The 18,705-nt window shown below is 40.6% G+C and overlaps 1 protein-coding gene across 2 annotated transcripts in view; it reads right to left on the bottom strand.

Moving 5' to 3' along the window:
- The window catches only part of CNNM2 (cyclin and CBS domain divalent metal cation transport mediator 2), a 157,475-nt gene that overhangs the window by 26,850 nt on the left and 111,920 nt on the right, over nucleotides 1-18,705 (bottom strand). For both annotated transcript variants that reach the window (XM_004370093.1, XM_004370094.1), the window contains exon 2: nucleotides 3,016-3,159. In XM_004370093.1, the coding sequence (XP_004370150.1) occupies nucleotides 3,016-3,159 (144 nt within the window). The remainder of the gene's footprint in view (nucleotides 1-3,015; nucleotides 3,160-18,705) is intronic.

Genomic DNA, 18,705 nt, shown 5'->3' with positions numbered 1-18,705 from the left:
GTTAGATCTGTTACTAGGTATGTGAGCTCAGGAGTCCGCCCACTCCTCCTGTATGGATTCAGCTGAGGTGCCCAGGTAGATAGTCAACAAGCATGTGCTATAGGCTCTCACTTACAGTCCTAGACAGGCATGGGTGATTGGTGTAGGCACAGGCATCTGGCTGCAGCAGGGGGACATACTCTGAGCAAGGCAGGGGGCTGACAAACGCCCCCGAGTGTCCAGGAGGAAGGTGTGTCCCTGTTCCCTAGGGAGTGGAAGTGGGTGGGTTTTGCAGCTGGACTATGAGCACCCAATGCTGTTGGCTATAAGGACTGGGGGGCACCTCTTATTCTTGGGCCCCTATTGCAGGTGGCTAGGTGGCGTGGGTGGAGCCACCAGTCCTCAGGCTCCTGATGTGGGTAGGTGAAGACCCTGCTTAATGGGCAGAACAGTGTCAAATGTCAAGAACCTACCACTTCACAGCTGAAACAGTTGAAGTTAGACTTCAGGTATATACCCTGTTGTACTGCGGTAATGAGGGCCTACGCTGTTGAAATGGGCCCACACAAGTCTCTGTAGGGGGAAAGGCACTCAGAGTCCGTGGATCCCTTACACCTGTGCCTAGGCAAAGGCGCTGTGCCTACCCTGGGTTCCTGACTTAGGGGAGCCAGCAGTTTATTTTTTCCCCGTTTCTTAATTTGTTCACTCTCCAAGGCCAGGAGAATGACTCAGGATGTGTGACGGATCCTACTTCCAGCCCAGGGGACTCGGCAATTGCTGAAGCTGGTCCAGGACCCAGTACAGAGCAGGAAGTGGGGAGGTAAATGGGAGAGAGGATTTTCCCTAAGGGGGGTGTTTCTGATCCGTGTGTTAGGCCGTAGGTAAGTACTTATCTTTCGCAGATCCAGGGCTGCTTCTCACTGATTCCGGGTGGCTGACTAGACTCTCTGGCTCTGAGTCTCTCTCGGTGTGGAAAATGCGCCTCCCGAGCACCGCTGCTTGCCTGTCTCACTGCTCACCCAGGAGCTGCTCAGGCCTAAAGGGCTCATGCTCTCACTGGGTCAAGTCTGGCAACTCCTTGCTGCTTCTGAACCGTCTCTCCCTCTCCCTGACACTCAGTCTGGTTCCTCAGCTTTGCCTTAGATGTTCGGGGCTCCTGGACTGTCATATATAATCAATTCACTTGTTTTTTCGGGTCTTTGTTGTAAGAGGGTCCACCAGAAGCATCTGACTACTCCACCATCTTGGCCCTGCCTCCTCTGCAAGGTGTCTAATGCAAAACCATTTTTCGAATATTTTTCTGTACAAAGTAATGATCAATAAAAAAAACAATTTAAGCCACAACCCAATTGTTGGCTCCTTCCCAGGAATCATGAGTCACTCACTGCATTATCATTTTTTGCCTATAGCAAAACAAATTGATCACTAGATTTTTCCTGGGGAGAAAGTGATCACAACTTATAATTTCCTTGTGCCTCAAATTCTTTTGAGAACTAGACAGTATAAATCAATACAAAATTTAAAAACAATTTGCTAATGGCAATGGCTGACATCATCCCTGATCGCCTATGTAGGTCAGAAACAGTTTCAAAAACATGCCTGAAACCACAAGTCCAGCATTTTGTATCAGTAACTTGAGTTAGGCAACACCTTTGTATGAAATCAGTTTGATCAAGGCTTAAAGGAAGTTAAACTAACATTTATGTAGAACTGAAGTGTAAACGTAAAATATCATGAATGTTTTAATTTTTTGTTCCCCGGGGAAACACTTAAACACACAGAGACACACTTGATATTAAACAGTCACTTATCAGGAAGGATGAAAAGAATGTAAACACACAAATAACAATATTCTCTGTTATGAGACTTCTGATTACTTTTCAATTGTCAAAAGGATAAAATAGACATTAAAGAATGTTATACAGATGTGAAGAAAACAAAAGAATACATTTTCAGAAGACAGTCATTAGCTAAATATAAAATTTATTCTTTTTGGGTACCTGGAAAACTTTCTCAATTGTAAAAGGAGGGACATCCCCTTCCAAGGGAGTGAATAAAATCACTCTGCTTTGAACAAGGCAGGCTTTGTCTCCAACCCCCCAGCTCATGGGAATGGTCCATTTTTCCCCTCTAAGACATCTTTTAGAGCCAAACAGGAGGATCAGAGCTCAGATGCTCTTTCTCTATCCCACTCAGCAGGGCCCCAAACATCTCAAGCTTTGGGCCATCTTTGGCATTATGAAAAGCTTGAATCTTACACAGTGAAGAGTGAGGCTGAGGAAGAAGGTTTAAGCGCCCCAGTCCAACTACCCACTTGTGCACTTTGATGAGACAGAATTCAGGTTCAACGCTAAGCCCAGGTTCAAGTTTATTTCCTGGGCAAATAAAGTATGGACACTCTCCTCCCCCTGCCCTGATCCAAGCTTCCTCCTCCCCAACCCAAAACAAGAAGTCAGAGAACAGGAAAAACACATTCTTACTATGTACCCTACCCTGTCCTGCCCCTCCCCCCTCCTCATCCCAGTAAAACTATAAACTTGCAAACCTCACCTTTACCCTTGACCCATGAGTTCTGGAACAAGGAGATTTAAATACTTGTTATCCATCAATTTAACAAATCTCACCGCTTCTGAAGTACGTGAATTAGGAATGTAAGTAGAAACAGAAACTTGTGTGAAAATAACTAGCCTAGTTGTGTAAAATGAAAATTTTGTAAAGAACAATTCATATACTCAAGTCAGTAACTTTAACTGGTGGATATGGAGCAGACTTTTCTGGTCACGGTAAGTAACATCCAGCTCACTGGTTAGAAGCAGCCAGTTTTTCAAGTAACACTGACGCTCGACATTACAGGATCTGCCTCTTCTTTCCCCTCTGATGAAGGGGTTACGATACACTGATGGGTTGTTCTATAAGCCACAGCTTACACACATTGTGCCTGATTATAAACAACCTGGAAAGATGTCAGAAGACTCACAAGCAGCAAAACAAACAAGCAAAGGTTTGAGGAAATTGCACTCAGACAATGCTACTCACTGTATAAATCTGTTTCATCTAGGATCTCAGATTTGATGATTTCTTCAATCACATCTTCCAATGTGACGATTCCCAGAACTTCATAAAATGGATCCCCTTCTCCCTCATTGTTTACCCGCTGCACAATAGCCAGGTGAGATTTACCTTCAAAGAAAAGAAAACAAACTTTAAGATGGAATTTTCTGAATTTCCGGAATGAAGTCTTAAACATGATTATGGCAAAAAAAAAAAAAGGCAAAACACAGATACCAAGGATACCAAGTTATCAAAGTCTGAGTTTCAGCCTTTAAAAATAGTATGGAAATATCACGAACAGTCAAGCTCCACCAGCCATCAAAAGCAAGACAAATTAAGGCAGAAGAGTGTCATCTTCTACATACACTGTACTGTATCACAGTTTTTTGCTTCCTAATGAATTTGGTCTTCATTAATGTCACCTCTTCCTCTGTAACCTTTCTAGGAGAGTAGTTCTTTAGGAGAGCCACTTTAGGAGAGCAGTTCTCAAAGTGTGGTTCATGGACCCCCAGAAGCTCCCAAGACCCTTTCAGGAGGTCGGTGAGGTCAAGAAATTTTCATAATAATATTAAGATGTTATTTGTCTTTTTCACAGTGTGTTGATATTTGAATTGATAGTGGAAAAGCAATGTTGAGTAAAGCCGCTAGCACCTTAGCACAAATCAAGGGAGGGGCAGCAAACTATACTAGTTGTCATTGCGTTCTTCACCACCACACACAGTAAAAGGAAAAAAAAAAAAAAGAAGTTTCTCTTAAGAATGTCCTTGATGAAGCAGTGAAATTATTAATTTTATTAAATCTTGAACCCTTGAGTGCGTATTTTGACATCTACGTGTCAAAACGGGAAACACCATAAAATACTTCAGTTACATTCTGAAGTATGATAGTTGTCTTGAAGAAAAGCACTTGTACAATTGTTTGAGCTGCAAGTTGAACTAGCCACTTTTTTTATTGAACACCATTTTTATTTGAAAGAATGACTAACAGATAAATTATGGTTATTAAGAGTTGGGTATCTGGAAGATATTTTCTCAAAAAAGAATGAAGTGAGCCTGTTCCATCAAGGAAAACAACTGATAGCATTTGCTGCCAGTGATAAAATTTGAGCTTTTAAGCAAAAATTAGAATTTGGAAAACCTGTATCTGCCAACATTAGCTTGACGGCCTCTCAATAATTAAAGACTTTCCTGATGAGCTAGGTGATAATATTAAAATGTGACTTTTCTGATATGGTATAGTGAAACGTGTCAACATTTTGAAGATCTGAGTAACTCAGCGGGCTAATATTTTCCAAATGACTACTGCATCCTGTTACAAAATTATGTGTGGGTAAAGTGTGTAGACAGAGTGTAAGACAGACGAATGGATTTTTTTTTAAATAAACTTTTTAATTTTGGAATAATTTTAGATTTACAGAATAGTTGTAAAGATAGTACTGAGAGTTCCTGTATACCCCTCACCCAGTAGTTAACATCTTACATTATTAATACGTTTGTCAAAACTAAGAAATTGACATTTTTACATTACTAGTAAGTAAACTCCAGACTTCCATGGTTTCCTCCATTAATGCTCTCTTTCTGTTCCCAGGATCCAATCCAGGATACCACACTGCATTTAGTTATCATGTCTTCTTAGTCTCCTCCAACCTGTGATAGTTTCTCAGTCTTTCCTTGTTTTTCATGACTCTGGCATGAAATCCTTAAAATTGAAGGAGTATTGACCAGGTATCCTGTGGAATGCCCCCAATTTGGGTTTGTCTGATGTTTTCCTCATGATTAGACTGGAGCTATGAGTTTTCTAGTTACATCGTTTCAAGGGGTACATGATATCCACGTAACACCATTGATGATGTTCACCTTTATCATTTGGTTAAGGTAGTGTCTGCCATATTTCTCCACTGTTAAGTTACTATTTTTCTTTTCCCTAACTCTCTTCTTTGGAAGCAAGTCACTAAGTCCAGCCCACCCTCAAGGAAAGTGGAGGGTAGGGTAGACATTAAGCTCTTCCTTCTGGAAGAAGTATCTAAATATATTATTTGGAATTCTTCCATAAAAATTTTTTCTGCTCAATGGATTTTAAGGTAATAAAGTGCCAAAAGTTCACTGGTATGTTTTCAGACTCTACATTGCGACTAACCTTTAAGAAACTACCACTTGTGGAATTTTAATGTAGTATCAAAGGAGAATATCCACAATTATCCAAAAAGGCTATTAAAATAATCTTCCCTTTTTCAAATATGTATCTGTGTGAGGCCAGCTTTTCTTTATACTTCAGTCAAAATAGTATATCCCAACAGACTGAATGCAGAGAAAGGCACAGGGATCCAGCTGTCATCTATTGAGCTAGATAACAGAGAGATTTTCAAAAAAGTAAAACAATGATACTTGTTAATTTTTATGTTTTGGAAAATAGTTATTTTTTATAAAATTACGTTATTTATGTTAACATGTAATGGATTTATTATTGTTTTATGAGTATGCGTTAATAAGCATGTTTTAAATTGCCCAGTTTTAATTTCAAATACAGTAAATATCAAAAGATATAACCCACATAAACAAAAGCTAAAGGGCCCTCTATTTTTTAAGAGTTTAAAGGGATCCTAAGACAAAAAAGTTTAAGAGCTGCTGCTTGAGGAGATGGCCAGGAGGGGAGAGGATGAACAGAAGCTCCGAAGTCAAATACTCCTGGACCTGAATTGTAGCAGTGCCACTTTTTAGCCACTTACTAGCTCTGTGACTATGAGTAAACTACATAACTTTTTGAGCCTCAGTCTCCTCATCTCTAAAACCAGCTCATAATAATTGCTACCACACAGGGCTATTGTGAAGATCAGAGATAATGTTGGTACCTAACAAACACAGTGTCTGGCATTTAATGAGGGTTCAATAAACGGTAACTCTTATTGTTTCATTAATATTGTTCCTTAATTCTAAGGCACCATCAACTTATTACCAGCTTAGTCAGTGGGAAAAATATCTCATTACACAATGCACTATATAGGGAAGTCATCACAACTTGACCCAGGCAAAGTCATAGAAGCTTCCTAGACACATTCAAACACCTTGAGGTACCGAGTTACTGGGGCTGAGGGCTAGGGACCATGGTCTTGGGGACATCTAGGTCAACTGGTATAACTTAGTTCATAAAGAAAATGTTCTACATCCTACTTTGGTGAGTAGCGTCTGGGGTCTTAAAAGCTTGCGAGTAACCATCTAAGATACATCTATTGGTCCCCTCCCATCCGGAGCAAATGAGAATGAAGAAGACCAAAGACACAAGGAAAATATTAGTCCAAAGGATTAATGGACCACATGAACCATAGCTTCACCAGCCTGAGCCCAGAAGAACTAAATGGTGCCTGGCTACCACCACTGACTGCTCTGGCAGGGATCACAATAGAGGGTTCTGGACAGAGCAGGAGAAAAATGTAGAACAAAATTCAAATTCTCAAAAAAGATCAGACTTATTGGTCTGACAGAGACTGGAAGAAGCCCTGAGACTATGGCCCCCGGACACCCTGCTAACTCAAAACTGAAGCCAATCCCAAAGTCCACCTTTCAACCAAAGATAAGACAGGCCTATAAAACAAACAATAACACATGTGAGGAAAGTGCGTCTTAGTTCAATCAAGTATGCTAGACCAAATGGGCAACACCTGTCCAAAAGCAAAAATGAGAAGGCAGAAAGGGACAGGAAAACTGGATGAATGGACACAGAGAATCCAGGGTGTAAAGGGAAAGGGAGAGAGTGCTGACACATTGTGGGGATTGCAACCAATGTCACAAAACAATTTGTGTATAAATTTTTGAATGAGAAACTGATTTGTGCTGTAAACTTTCACCTAAACCACAATTTAAACTACATTAATTGTACACAATGACTAAAAGATGCATTTCAATTTCAGAAAGATCTTTTAAAATATTAAATGCATCATTCAAACTCCAATATTGATTCTTCCCAGTCTAAGGCATATGAGGCATCTGAAACATATCTGTAAATTAAGCCAAGGAGACATGATCTAGCTGAAGCGCTGGTGGCGCAGTGGTTAAGAGCTCGGCTGCTAGCCAAAAGGCTGGCAGTTTGAATCCATCAGCTGCTCCTTGGAAACCCTATGGGGCATTTCTACTCTGTCTTACAAGGTTGCTATGAGCAGGAATTGATGGCAATGGGTTTAGACATGATCTGGAAACTTCATGATCAGTTAACGCTTACATTATTTTTCTAAATGGCAGAGCTTTCTTTTTTTTTGGGAGGGGGTCCTTTAAATAAAGTTTACTTAAAACTTCAAATTGGGTGAGTTCACCCAGACAGCCAGACAAACTAAAAATATTCTCATAAGGCCAGTTCTGATCAAGTTCCCAGCATTCACTTGGAAACTAGCTTTGGTTCTGTAGGTTTACTGGCCCTTTTCTTAACTCTGCAGTCTTAAGTCCGTTTATGCTCTGCCTCAGACCCCTTTATAGGCAACAATGTCTGGAAGCCTAGACATTTAGATTGTTAGACAATTAGGCATCCTAACAATTTTCATCCCTAGCCTGCTCACGCTCAAAGAATGAAAATATTTTGAACAAATTAGACTAGGAGGGAAACTTATCAGCAATAGCTATAAACACTGCTGCAGGTCAAGTCAATTCTAGTCTAGTCCATGCAGTCCGGTAAGTTTCTCACATCTGCTTTCCCAAGGACCCAGCATAAGCAGTTAAAAATTCTTGGTGAATGCTGTCTGTCGAAAGTTAAATTCTTTTGCTATTCCCAGCTTGTGATCATTTAAAAGGAATTTTCCAAAGCAAGGTCTAATATTAGACTCAAAATGAAGTTTCCATTCCACTGAGGCGCTATTCTCACCAAAGTAACTACCGCATAATCAGATTGTCTTGGAGCAATTCGTTTAAATGCAGATGGACATACTTGAAATACCAGCTCCATAGCACCAAGGGATCTGACTGGAAAGAGCCTTACTCCAGGAGAAATTATTTAGATTGCAAATTATTAAATATCTTCAGATAATGAATGCCTGTTTTCTTTGGAGCTCACTTGTAGCCATTCACACCCCCCACCCCTCCAAAGTTAGAAATTTCTGCATCTACAGAGAACCACATTCTTCTAGTTTTGTAATTCCTGGTGAGAAGTCCTGTTTGCTGAACCTTCTTCCCTGCACACAGTGAGACAATGACACCCCTTACCCCACTCATGCTTTCGGAGGACAGCGACACAGTGCATCTTTCCTGCCTAACCATCCACTGAGGAGGGAGTTCAGTCTTTAGGCCTCATCAAGGGATCAATCCCAAGCAAAATGTAAATAATTTTTCAGTACAGAAATTTAAAAACTCAGCTCAAATAGGGCCTTTCTTCACCAGAGCATTGGAGGAATACAGTTAGGACTGAAAAGAGAAAAGCAGTTTGGGAAAACTGACCATGAACTCATGGATTCTTAACTTCCAAAGAGAAAAATAGAAGTATCGCCATCAGCAGAATATATAATTGCAGGCATTAAATAACACTAAAGCTTTTTTAATAAACATAGATTATATAAACTTGACAAACTATATACAGAACAAATAAATTGCTGCCATGATTAAGGCTTGGAGAGAGCCCTTTTTGGCTAGCTGTAAGGTCTTACAATATCCCAGTAGCTTTGGACTGTCCTGACCCTTAAACCTCTACCCTCTCTCCTGCTAGGCTGGTCCTAGATATGGAAGAAAAAGAAGTCAATAAGCCAGTGGAAACGTTGGTGGTTCAAACCCACTCAGCAGCTCCTCGGGAGAAAGACCTGGCAATCTGCTTCCATAAAGATTACAGCCTAGAAAACCCTATGGGGCAGCTCTACTTTGTCACATGGGGCCACTATGAGTCGAAATCAACTCAACAGCACCTAACAATAACAAGAAGCCAGGCCTAAGAGAATCTAAGCAGGCCTGTTATCAGAGTACAGAGCATTCAGAATATGAATACCTTGCAGTTCAAATTCAGACTCATAGACAAGTTATTCTGAAATAATAACCTAGATTGTTCCTGTTTCTGTAACTGCTATGTGCTCAAGGCAGGGCACTTGCACAGATGAAGTTACAAGAACCATATCTTCATTCAAGAGGGGCTAAATAACGAAAATAATCTACACAAAGTAAAACTGGGATCAAATTTCTGCCTCTGCCTGCTTCTCCTGCTCCCCAAATCAAATTATTATTTGCACATTCTCCCTGGATTGGTAAACCAGCCCAGAACAGTGGAGGGTTACCATATTTGCATATTTTAACCATACCACACGTCTAGGCTCAAATTGTGAATGACAGATACCATCTGTATTTTGATGGGAATAATCAACAGGATAGTGAATAGGCTGACAAACGGAACCTGTAACCGTCTGATGAAAATGTGGACTCTCTGGCTATCATACAAGACTGGTGTCAATGAGGTGAAATGGAACAACAGACAGACTAACTGAGACAGCTAAGGAAGTAAGCCAAGAGGGTGGATGAAGTAGACCAGAATTAAGAACAACCTGACACAGCTGTACTAATAAAAAAGTGACATACAGTAGTCAAAAAGACCTAATAATGTGCGCACAAGGCAAACAGAGCCTGTGGGATTCTAAAATGCCACTCAACAGCAGGGAGAAAGCAAACAGAAGATTCAATAATGAGAAAGTCAAGCCAACATTTTATATTCACCATTACTACTGTGTTGCACAACGCCAGGGGGCACCATTAGCATGGAATGCAGTGTCTAATGGTTCCCTGAAGTTGTGCAACGCTCTGACGCCCTCACTAACCAAGGATAGGGCAAGCGAAGCCATTTGATACGTCTTTATTTATTTTTTGTTTTGTTTTTTAATTTTATTGTGCTTTAGGTGAAAGTTTACAGCTGAAGTTAGTTTCTTATTCAAAAATTTATACATATATTGTTTTGTGACATTGGTTGCAATCCCCACAATGTGACAGCACTCCCCCCCTTTCCACCCTGGGTTCCCCGTCTCCATTCGTCCAGTTTTTCTGTCCCTTCCTGCCTTCTCGTCTTGCTTTTGGGCAGGAGTTGCTCATCTGGTCTCATATATTTGGTTAAACTAAGAAGTACGTTCCTCACGTGTTACTGTTTGTTTTATAGGCCTGTCTAATCTTTGTCTGGATGTATCTTTGTTTTTAAAGGACTTCCAGTTTATCTAACATAAAAATTATAGCAATAACTCCACAAGTAGGAATAAATAAAGTTCCTAGGAGGAAGTTCTATAAAATTAGTGATTTAAAAAAATAATAAATGCACTACAAATTAGAATTTAGGTCCCATACACGGCCCTAACTTAGAAGAAGGATGTATTTTTTAATGGCCATTCCTAAAATCCCTCGAGGAAATCAGTTTGCATATTAATAGTCAAAGAAGTCAATACACTTTAAATAGTATATAATTAGAATTGGACTTAGTCTGATTTACAAACAAGCAAACAAACTAATCAAGTGAGATAACATATGAACGTAATTTTAAGTTAAAAAATATGATACTATGTATCAATGAATTACAGACACACTATTGTCCACACTATTTTCATCCACTTAGTCAATAAATATTTATGGAATGCCTACTATGTGGCAGGCCCATATCACAGGGAACAAAACATTGTCCCTCAAGGGGCTTACATTCTAGGGGAAGACAGACAATAAGGGAGACAGACAATGAAAAGGCATGTCAGATTATGTTAAATGTGCTGTGGAGAACAAAAAAGTAGGGCAGGATTACATTTCATATAGGATGGTCACAGAAAAGCTTCCTGGTGACATCTGAGCAAAGCTGAAGGACTGGAAGGAGTCAAACAATGCAGATATGGGGCTGGGTAGGATGTTCTAGGCAGAGGGAACAGTAGAGGGAGAGGCTTGGTGTGCTTGGGAAAAAGCAAAGAGGCCAGTGTGGCTGAACAGCGTGGGCAAGAGGGAAAGGGGTAAAGTTACAGATCATGTTATCATTATGAAGACTTTAGCTTTTACTCTGAGTGAGAAAGGAAGTCATTGGAAAGTTCTGAGCAGAAGTGACATGATCTGTACATGTTGTAAAACGGTCACTGTGGCTGCTGTGTTGAGAAAAAGGCTTGGCAGCTGGTGGGAGGGGGGTGGCAGCAGGGAAGGAAACCCAACTGAAGCTGTTTCAGCAATTCAAATGAAAGATGACGGTGGCTTGGACCGGGTGATTATAGTGGAGGCAATAAGGAGATTCCTGGATTCTAGATACATATTTCAGGTACAGCCAACAGGATTTGCTGATGGATTGGATGTGGGACAGGAGAGAAAGAGAACAGTAGAGAATGACTCTAAGGTTTTTGGCCCGAGCAACTGGAAAGCCACAGTTATCATCTACTGAGCATGACTGGGGCAGGTACAAGTCTGGAAGAGAGAAGTCAATTCACTTTTAGACAGGTTAAGTTTGAGAAGTTCCATCCTATATCAAATAGGCAGTTAGATACATGAGTCCAGAATTCAAGAGAGAGAGGGAGAGATGTGAGCTACAGACTAAAAAATTGGGAGTCATTAGTGTATGTTGTTGTTGCTAGCTGCTATAGAGTCAGCTCCCAATGCATGGCAACCCCGTACACAATGGGATGGGATCATTGGGATCCATGGAGTTTTCAATGGCTGAATTTTTAGAAGTAGATCATGATCACCAGGCCTTTCTTCCTAGTCATACTCTAGAAGCACCATGAAACCTGTTCACCATCGTAGCAACACACATGCCTCCACTGACAGTGGTGGATGTACTTGTGGTGCACTGGCCAACAATCAAACCCAGATCTCCCACATGGAAGGCAAGAATTCTGCTATTAAACTATCACTGCCTCCACTGGTGTGTAGATGACGGTTACAGCAAGAAACCCAAAGAGATCACCTAGGGAGTGGGTGTGGATAGAGAAGAGACCCATGCATGAGCCCAGGGGCATGCCAAAATTTTACAGATTGAGAAACTGAGATGTACCAAAAAGAAGACTGAGAAGGAGTGGTCAGTGGGGTAGCAAGAGAATAAAGAGAATGGTGTCTTAGAAGTCAAATAAACCACTTCAAGAAGCAGAGAGTGGCCAAAAGTATCAAACACAGCGCAAAGGTCTTAAAAGATGATTTTGGTGACAAAAGATGCTGAAGGTAAAAAGGTGACAGATGCAGAACCTGAGGATTACAGTTTAAGTGACATGCCCAAGGACTGTGGTGTGATTTCTGAGTCTTGCTTTTAACAGTGAGACACAAACTGGCCTGCTTCTGCAAGGCAGCCTTAACCAGAGATAAAAGGCCTATGCCATTAGGACAGAGTACAGCTTGTCCATAAGAGAACTTCCTCCCCAAAATAACACTTCTCCTCTTTTGAGCCCCCACTTCTGGAAATGACACCATATTACATTTCCAATCACTCAGGCATAAAACTCTGAAATCATCTTTGTCTCTTCTCTCCCTCACTGCATCCCACCTTCTCCCCTTTTTAACTGAAAAATACTTACCCATACATATATACATACATACATACAGTGCATAAAATGCACAGCTCAATCAATTTTTAAGTATGCATACAGCTGTGGAACTACTACCCAGATCAAAATAGAGACATTTCAGCATCTTAAAAGATTTTCTCATGCCCTTTCATACTCAATACCTATAACTGCACCCCCAAAGATGTAACGACTATTTTGACTTCTATCACTGTAGATTAGTTTTCCCTACCCTTGAAAATCCTATAAATGGTATCTTATATAGAGAGCATATGATCCTATAAATTATATACTCTAGAGTGTGCCTGAGAGATTTGTTCTTTCTTGTCGCTGTATAGTATTCCATTGTATCAATTTACCATAATTTATTTATCTATTCTCCTGTTAATGGACATTTGAATTATTCTAGTTTTGGACTATTATGAATAAAGCTGTATGAACATCTTGCACGTCTTTTAGAGAACAAACGCACTAATTTCTCTTGAGCATAACCTAGGAACAGGATCACTAGGTCATAGGGTAGGTGAATAGTTAGCTTTAGCACATATTAATAGTTTCCCAAAGTGGCTGTACCAATTTATACTCTTACCAGCAATGTTTAAGAGTTCCAGTGTTTGAGAGTTCCAGTTGCTTCACATCCTAGTCAACTTGGTATTGTCAGTCTTTCTAATTTTAGCTCACTCATGTGTACTCTTCTCCATCTCTCTTACTCTTAATCTCCAATTAATTGTTAAATCCTGTGACTCAAGGCTCTTTTAAATGTACTCCTTCATATTATATAACCATATTTTTGGATAAACTTGCTACCTGCATTATACAACCATGCTTTTCCAGCCTTATGCCCTTGTTTATACTGTTTCTTCTGCCTTCATTACCCTTCTTCTGGCTAGTTGTAATTCTCAGAACGCATGCTCTAAATCTCTCTTAAGATATACATGATTTTCTACTTCATATTATAATTATCAGTTGTGCATGCTTTATCCTCCTTGCGAGCAGAACCAGCGTCTTATCCACTTTTTTATTGCTCACAGCATCGAGCATATCTCTTCTACCATAGTAGGTGGCCCACAAATGTCTGCTTAGAGAATGGAGTGAAGACGGGTATCAGTCATGTGCTAAAATCATCGAAGTCTCTGTAGAAGTGAGTGTCCTAGAATGTGAGTGGAATCATGAGGACTGGGAAAGAGAAGAGAGAATATTTGGGTGGAATTGAAAGCAAGAAGAATATAAAAGTCCTCCTTATGGATCCCTTGAGTTAGGGAGATTAGAAGGAGGGACTTCCACTGGAGGCAAAAGAAGAAAGGTGTTGTGAGGGGAAAGCCAAGGTTCAGTTAAGTAAAGAGTCAGGATGTCATGGATGACCTGCAAGAGAAAAAGTGAACAGAAGGGCTAGCAGGAGTCAGGGCTGTAACAACTGACTACAGGGGTGAATGAGGCAGAGGCTGGGGATGAGAGCAAAGAGCAGGGGATAGGTAACAGGGAGTGGTAAGAGAAATGACTTAGTAGGTTAAGCAGAGTTCAGGTTCCAAAAGGAATACAGCCCTACTACATGTGGCCTCTTCTGTAAGGCCCCCTCTTCCCCAGCCCCAACCTCTTCACCCTCTCTTTCTCTCTTTTTAATTGTGGTGAGTTTATATATAACAAGAAATTTGCTATCTCAACATTTTTCACATGTACAATTCAGTGACATTAATTACTTCCATTATGTTGTACAATCATCACCACTATCCATTTCCAAATTTTTCCATCACTCTTAAGAGAACCTCAGTGCCTCTCAAGCAATGACTCCCTCTTTCCCCCTCCCTCCTACTCCTGGTAACCATTAGTAGGCTTTGGTCTTTATACATGTGCCCATTCTAGACATTTCTTAAAAGTGGAACCATCTAATATTTGTCCTTTTGTGATGACTTATTTCCCTTAGCATAATGTTTTCAAGGTTCATCTAAGTTGTAGCATATATCAGGACTTCATTTCTCTTTCTGGCAGTGAGGTACTCCATTATATGTATGTAGCACATTTTGTTTCTCCATGTATCTGTTGATGGACATTTAGGTTGTTTCCACTTTTTAGCTATTATGAATAGTGCTGCAATGAACACTGTCTACCTAACCCCTTCTCTTGGTTGACAAGCAGGTCCCTAAAGGATACAGAGATCACATGGTGGTCCGGCAACATATTATCTCATGATGACTGAGTGGCAGTACAGCTTCAGAATAAGGGAGTGATTCTCCTGCTGTATTTAGCCATATCTGGAATAGTATGTTCAAGTCTGGGCCATGCATTTTACGAGACAAACTGAAATGCATACAGAAGAGAATCACCAAGATGCTGAAAGATGTATAAAATTGTCAAACGAGGCGCGATTAAATAAGGCGCTTAGCTTAGAAGAGATACATGGCAAAGGAAACTGTAGTTTTCAAACACATGAAATGAAAAGCAATCGCTTGGTTCTTGTGCCTTCTCACCCCAGCAACTTACTATCTGCACACTTGTACCTCAGTTTGTTGCTGTTGTTAGATGCCGTCAAGTCAGTTCCAACTCATAGGGACCCTATGCACCACAGAACAAACACTGCCTGGTCCAGCACCATGCTCATAATCGTTATGCTTGAGCCCTCAATTTAGCACAAGGTTAACTGTCTTCCTGATTATAAACTCCTTGCTGACAGGGGCCTCTGTTTTACTCTATTACCCTTCATCCCTATTCCCTGCCAAATCTAGCACAATATACTTAACACAAAATAAGCCTTCAGAGTTGCTGAAGTGAATACCAACGCTGTCAGGTGGATGAAACTTTAGCTCTATTCTCTATAGTTATTTCCCGAGTCTGAACTAAAATTCACGGTTAGAGGTCATGAGAAGGTAAATTTTATCTTAATATGTAAAAGAAAATGCTAACTAACGATAAAAGCCATTCAAACAGGACTGGGTTGCCTTGCTCTGTGTGTCACCAAACTCCCATCACTGGTAGTGTTTAAGCAGATGCTGCCAATGACACTGTAGAGGAAGCTGGACTGAATGACCTCTGGGGCCCCTTCCAATTCAAGAATGTTAGGATTCTAACATTCTGCTAAATGTAAATGGCGACAGGCAGCACTCTTGTCAGCTTCCTGTTTTTAAGGGGGCACCAGGAATAGTGGCAAGACAACAAAAAAATTCCCCTTAAATATCCTACCAGAACCTCAAAAAATGTAAAATCACTCTCATCCCTAGAAAATCAGCTCTGCTTCCTAAATTTCCTGTTTCTATCCCACTATCATCCTAGTCACCAAGAAATCTCCAAACCGTCCTTGACTCCTCTCCTTTAATACCTAGTAAAACCAGTTGCTGTCAAGTCAATTCCAACTCATGGCGACCCCATCTGTGTCAGAGTAGGACTGTGCTCCTTGGGGTTTTCAATGGCTGATTTTTTGGAAGTTGATCACCAGGCCTTTCTTCCAAGGCACCTCTGGCTGGACTTGAACCTCCAACCTTTCAGTTAAACAGCTGAGAGCATTAACTGTTTGTACGACCCAGGGATTCTCTAATCCCTAGTACCAGATTCCAAATCCTGTTGATTCTTTCCCCACCACAACTCATGTCCATCCTCATGCCTCTCTCACTCTAGGCTCATTACTTTGCTTCTAAATTATGAAATTATTTTATCTAGTCTGCCTCCTCCAATCTCTTCTCTACTTCTATATACACAAAGATAAAACTTAATAAACCACAACACAATCATATCATTCCATCGCTCAGTAGTGCTTAAATTTCCCATCAACTATCAAATTAAAGAGAAAACAATTTTTTTTTTTTTAAATTGTGCTTTAGGTGAAAGTTTACAGCTCAAGTTAATTTCTCACACAAAAATTTATACACATATTGTTATGTGACCCTAGTTGTAATTCCTAAAGTGTGACAGCACTCTACCCCTTTCCACTCCGGGTTTCCTATGTCCCTCCAACCAGCTCCTGTCCCTTCCTGCCTTCTCATCCTGCCTTCAGACAGGAGCTGCCCGTTTGGTCTCAGGTATCTGTTTGAACTAAGAAGTACACTCTTTACGAGTATTATTTTATGTTTTAAAGTCCAGTCTAATCTGTGTCTGAAGAGTGGGCTTTGGGAATGGTGTTAGTTCTGGGTTAACAGGGCATCCAGGGACCATGGTTTTGGAGGTTCCTTCAGTCTCAGTCAGACCACTAAGTCTGCTCTTTTTATGTGAATTTGAGTTTTGTTCCATACTTTTCTCCTGCTCCATCAGGGACTCTCTGTTGTGTTCACTGTCAGGGCAGTCATTGGTGGTAGTCAGGCACCATCTAGTTCTTTGGGTCTCAGGCTAATGGACTCCCTGATTTATGTGGTCCTTTTGTTTCTTGGGCTAATATTTTCCTTGTGTCGTTGGTGTTCTTCATTCTTAAGGAGAAAACTTCTTTGAGTAGCTTTCAAAGGCCATCATCTCTTGGTCCCTCCCACCCCCAACTCTTCAGTCCTTTGATCTCCATACTCCCCTAACTGTGGTCTCACAGTCCAGCCAATCAGGTGACTCGATTTTCTTCAGTCATGATCTCCATAGTTCCACTTGTCCCTTCATCCGCTCTCCTCACCATCCTTTTTAACCCTTTTTAATGTTGCCCTTAATTTATAACTCAACTCAAAATATCACCTTTATCAAGAAGCCTTTCCTATTGTCCAAAGGTAGAAATTGTCTTTTATACTACTAAACTCCCATAACATTATCTGAATTTCTCTTTAGGCATCTGTCACTTTCTGCCTTTATTAAGGTTTGTGATCTTCTCCTCTGCTAAACTGAAAGCTCCTTTTTTCTCACTTATCTCCCACACAGCATAGGTAGGAAGGAGCCTGTCCTCAGGGGAAGGGAGCATTCATCAAAGTACTCCACCCCCGTCACTCGCTGCCTGTCTTAGTTATCTAGTGCTGCTATAACATAAATACCACAAATGGGTGGCTTTAACAAACATAAATTTATTTTCTCACAGTTTAGGAGGCTAGAAGTCCAAATTCAGGGTGCCAGATCTAGGGGAAGTTTTCTTTCTCTGTCAGCTCTGGAGGAAGGTTCTTGTCTTCTGGGAGATCTTCGTTGGGCTTGGCATCTCTCTTGAACCACCCCCCCCCACCCCCACCCCCATCTCTGCTTGCTAGCTTGTGTTTAATCTCTTTTATATCCCAAAAGAGATTTACTCAAAATACACCCTACACTAACTCTGTCTCATTAACATAACAAAGACAACCCATTCCCAAATGGGATTCAACTACAGGCACAGAGGTTAGGATTTACACACATATTTTAAGGGGACACAGTTCAATCTATAACACTGCCTTAACACAACCCACTGGCACTGCCCTGCTACAGCCACACCTGGATTCTGGGAGTGCCTTGGTCTGTATCTCCACATTAGTCTCAACAGTAGGCAGGTCCTTTCCCTATCCATTTCCTCCACAATTCAACAGCTGCAAAACTGAAATAAAATATAGCCTGGATTACAAGCCACATAACACAAACACAGTCATTTTCTCAAATACTTTTTTTAATGAATACATGGATGAATTCTTATTATGCTGTGCAGGTCATCTACTTACTAATATGATGATAGAGCTAGTATTACAATATGAGCTACAGTGGTTAACTGCCTAAGAAGATGCAACACAATTTCATTTAGGGAGCCATCACCTAACTACTTCTGTACTATTTAAAGCTAAAATGAAAACAAAACAACAAACTTCATGTTTAAAAAAAAAAAGTGCTTATTTTACCTTACCATCCCCACCAGAGCTAAGTACATTTTTTCCAGTTGAATTTTCCCACCATAAAATACACCAGAAAAATGTGACACAGATCTTAAAATAGTCCTATGTAAACAATACATGAGTATATATATAGAAGCATTTGCTGTATATAGAAATCACTGGTTTTAAGTGCTGATAACTGTTACTGTTGCTATTCTAGGAGATAAAAGCCCCTTTTTACCAAAAGCTTTACCACTTCCACAAATTCCAATGGCCCACTGTTAAGAGTCTGGCCAAAATCTCCCTATCAGGACAGCTCCTTCACTCCAGGCATGTGGGGGTCATCTCAGCCATCAACAACATCATTCCCAGTTAGGCCTGAACTACGATGTCCACCATTGAGGTCTACCGAGGTGGAATATGGAATGATGGTTTCCTAAAGATAAAGTGTAAATTTTTTTTGGAAAGGGTAGGGGTTTATTTGGTACAGACAATATTTCC

Source organism: Trichechus manatus, unplaced genomic scaffold (assembly GCF_000243295.1).
Source record: "Trichechus manatus latirostris isolate Lorelei unplaced genomic scaffold, TriManLat1.0 scaffold00007, whole genome shotgun sequence".
Taxonomy (NCBI): Eukaryota; Metazoa; Chordata; class Mammalia; order Sirenia; family Trichechidae; genus Trichechus; species Trichechus manatus.
Note: the sequence above shows the minus strand (reverse complement) of the source record. Positions and strands in the feature narration are given on the sequence as shown.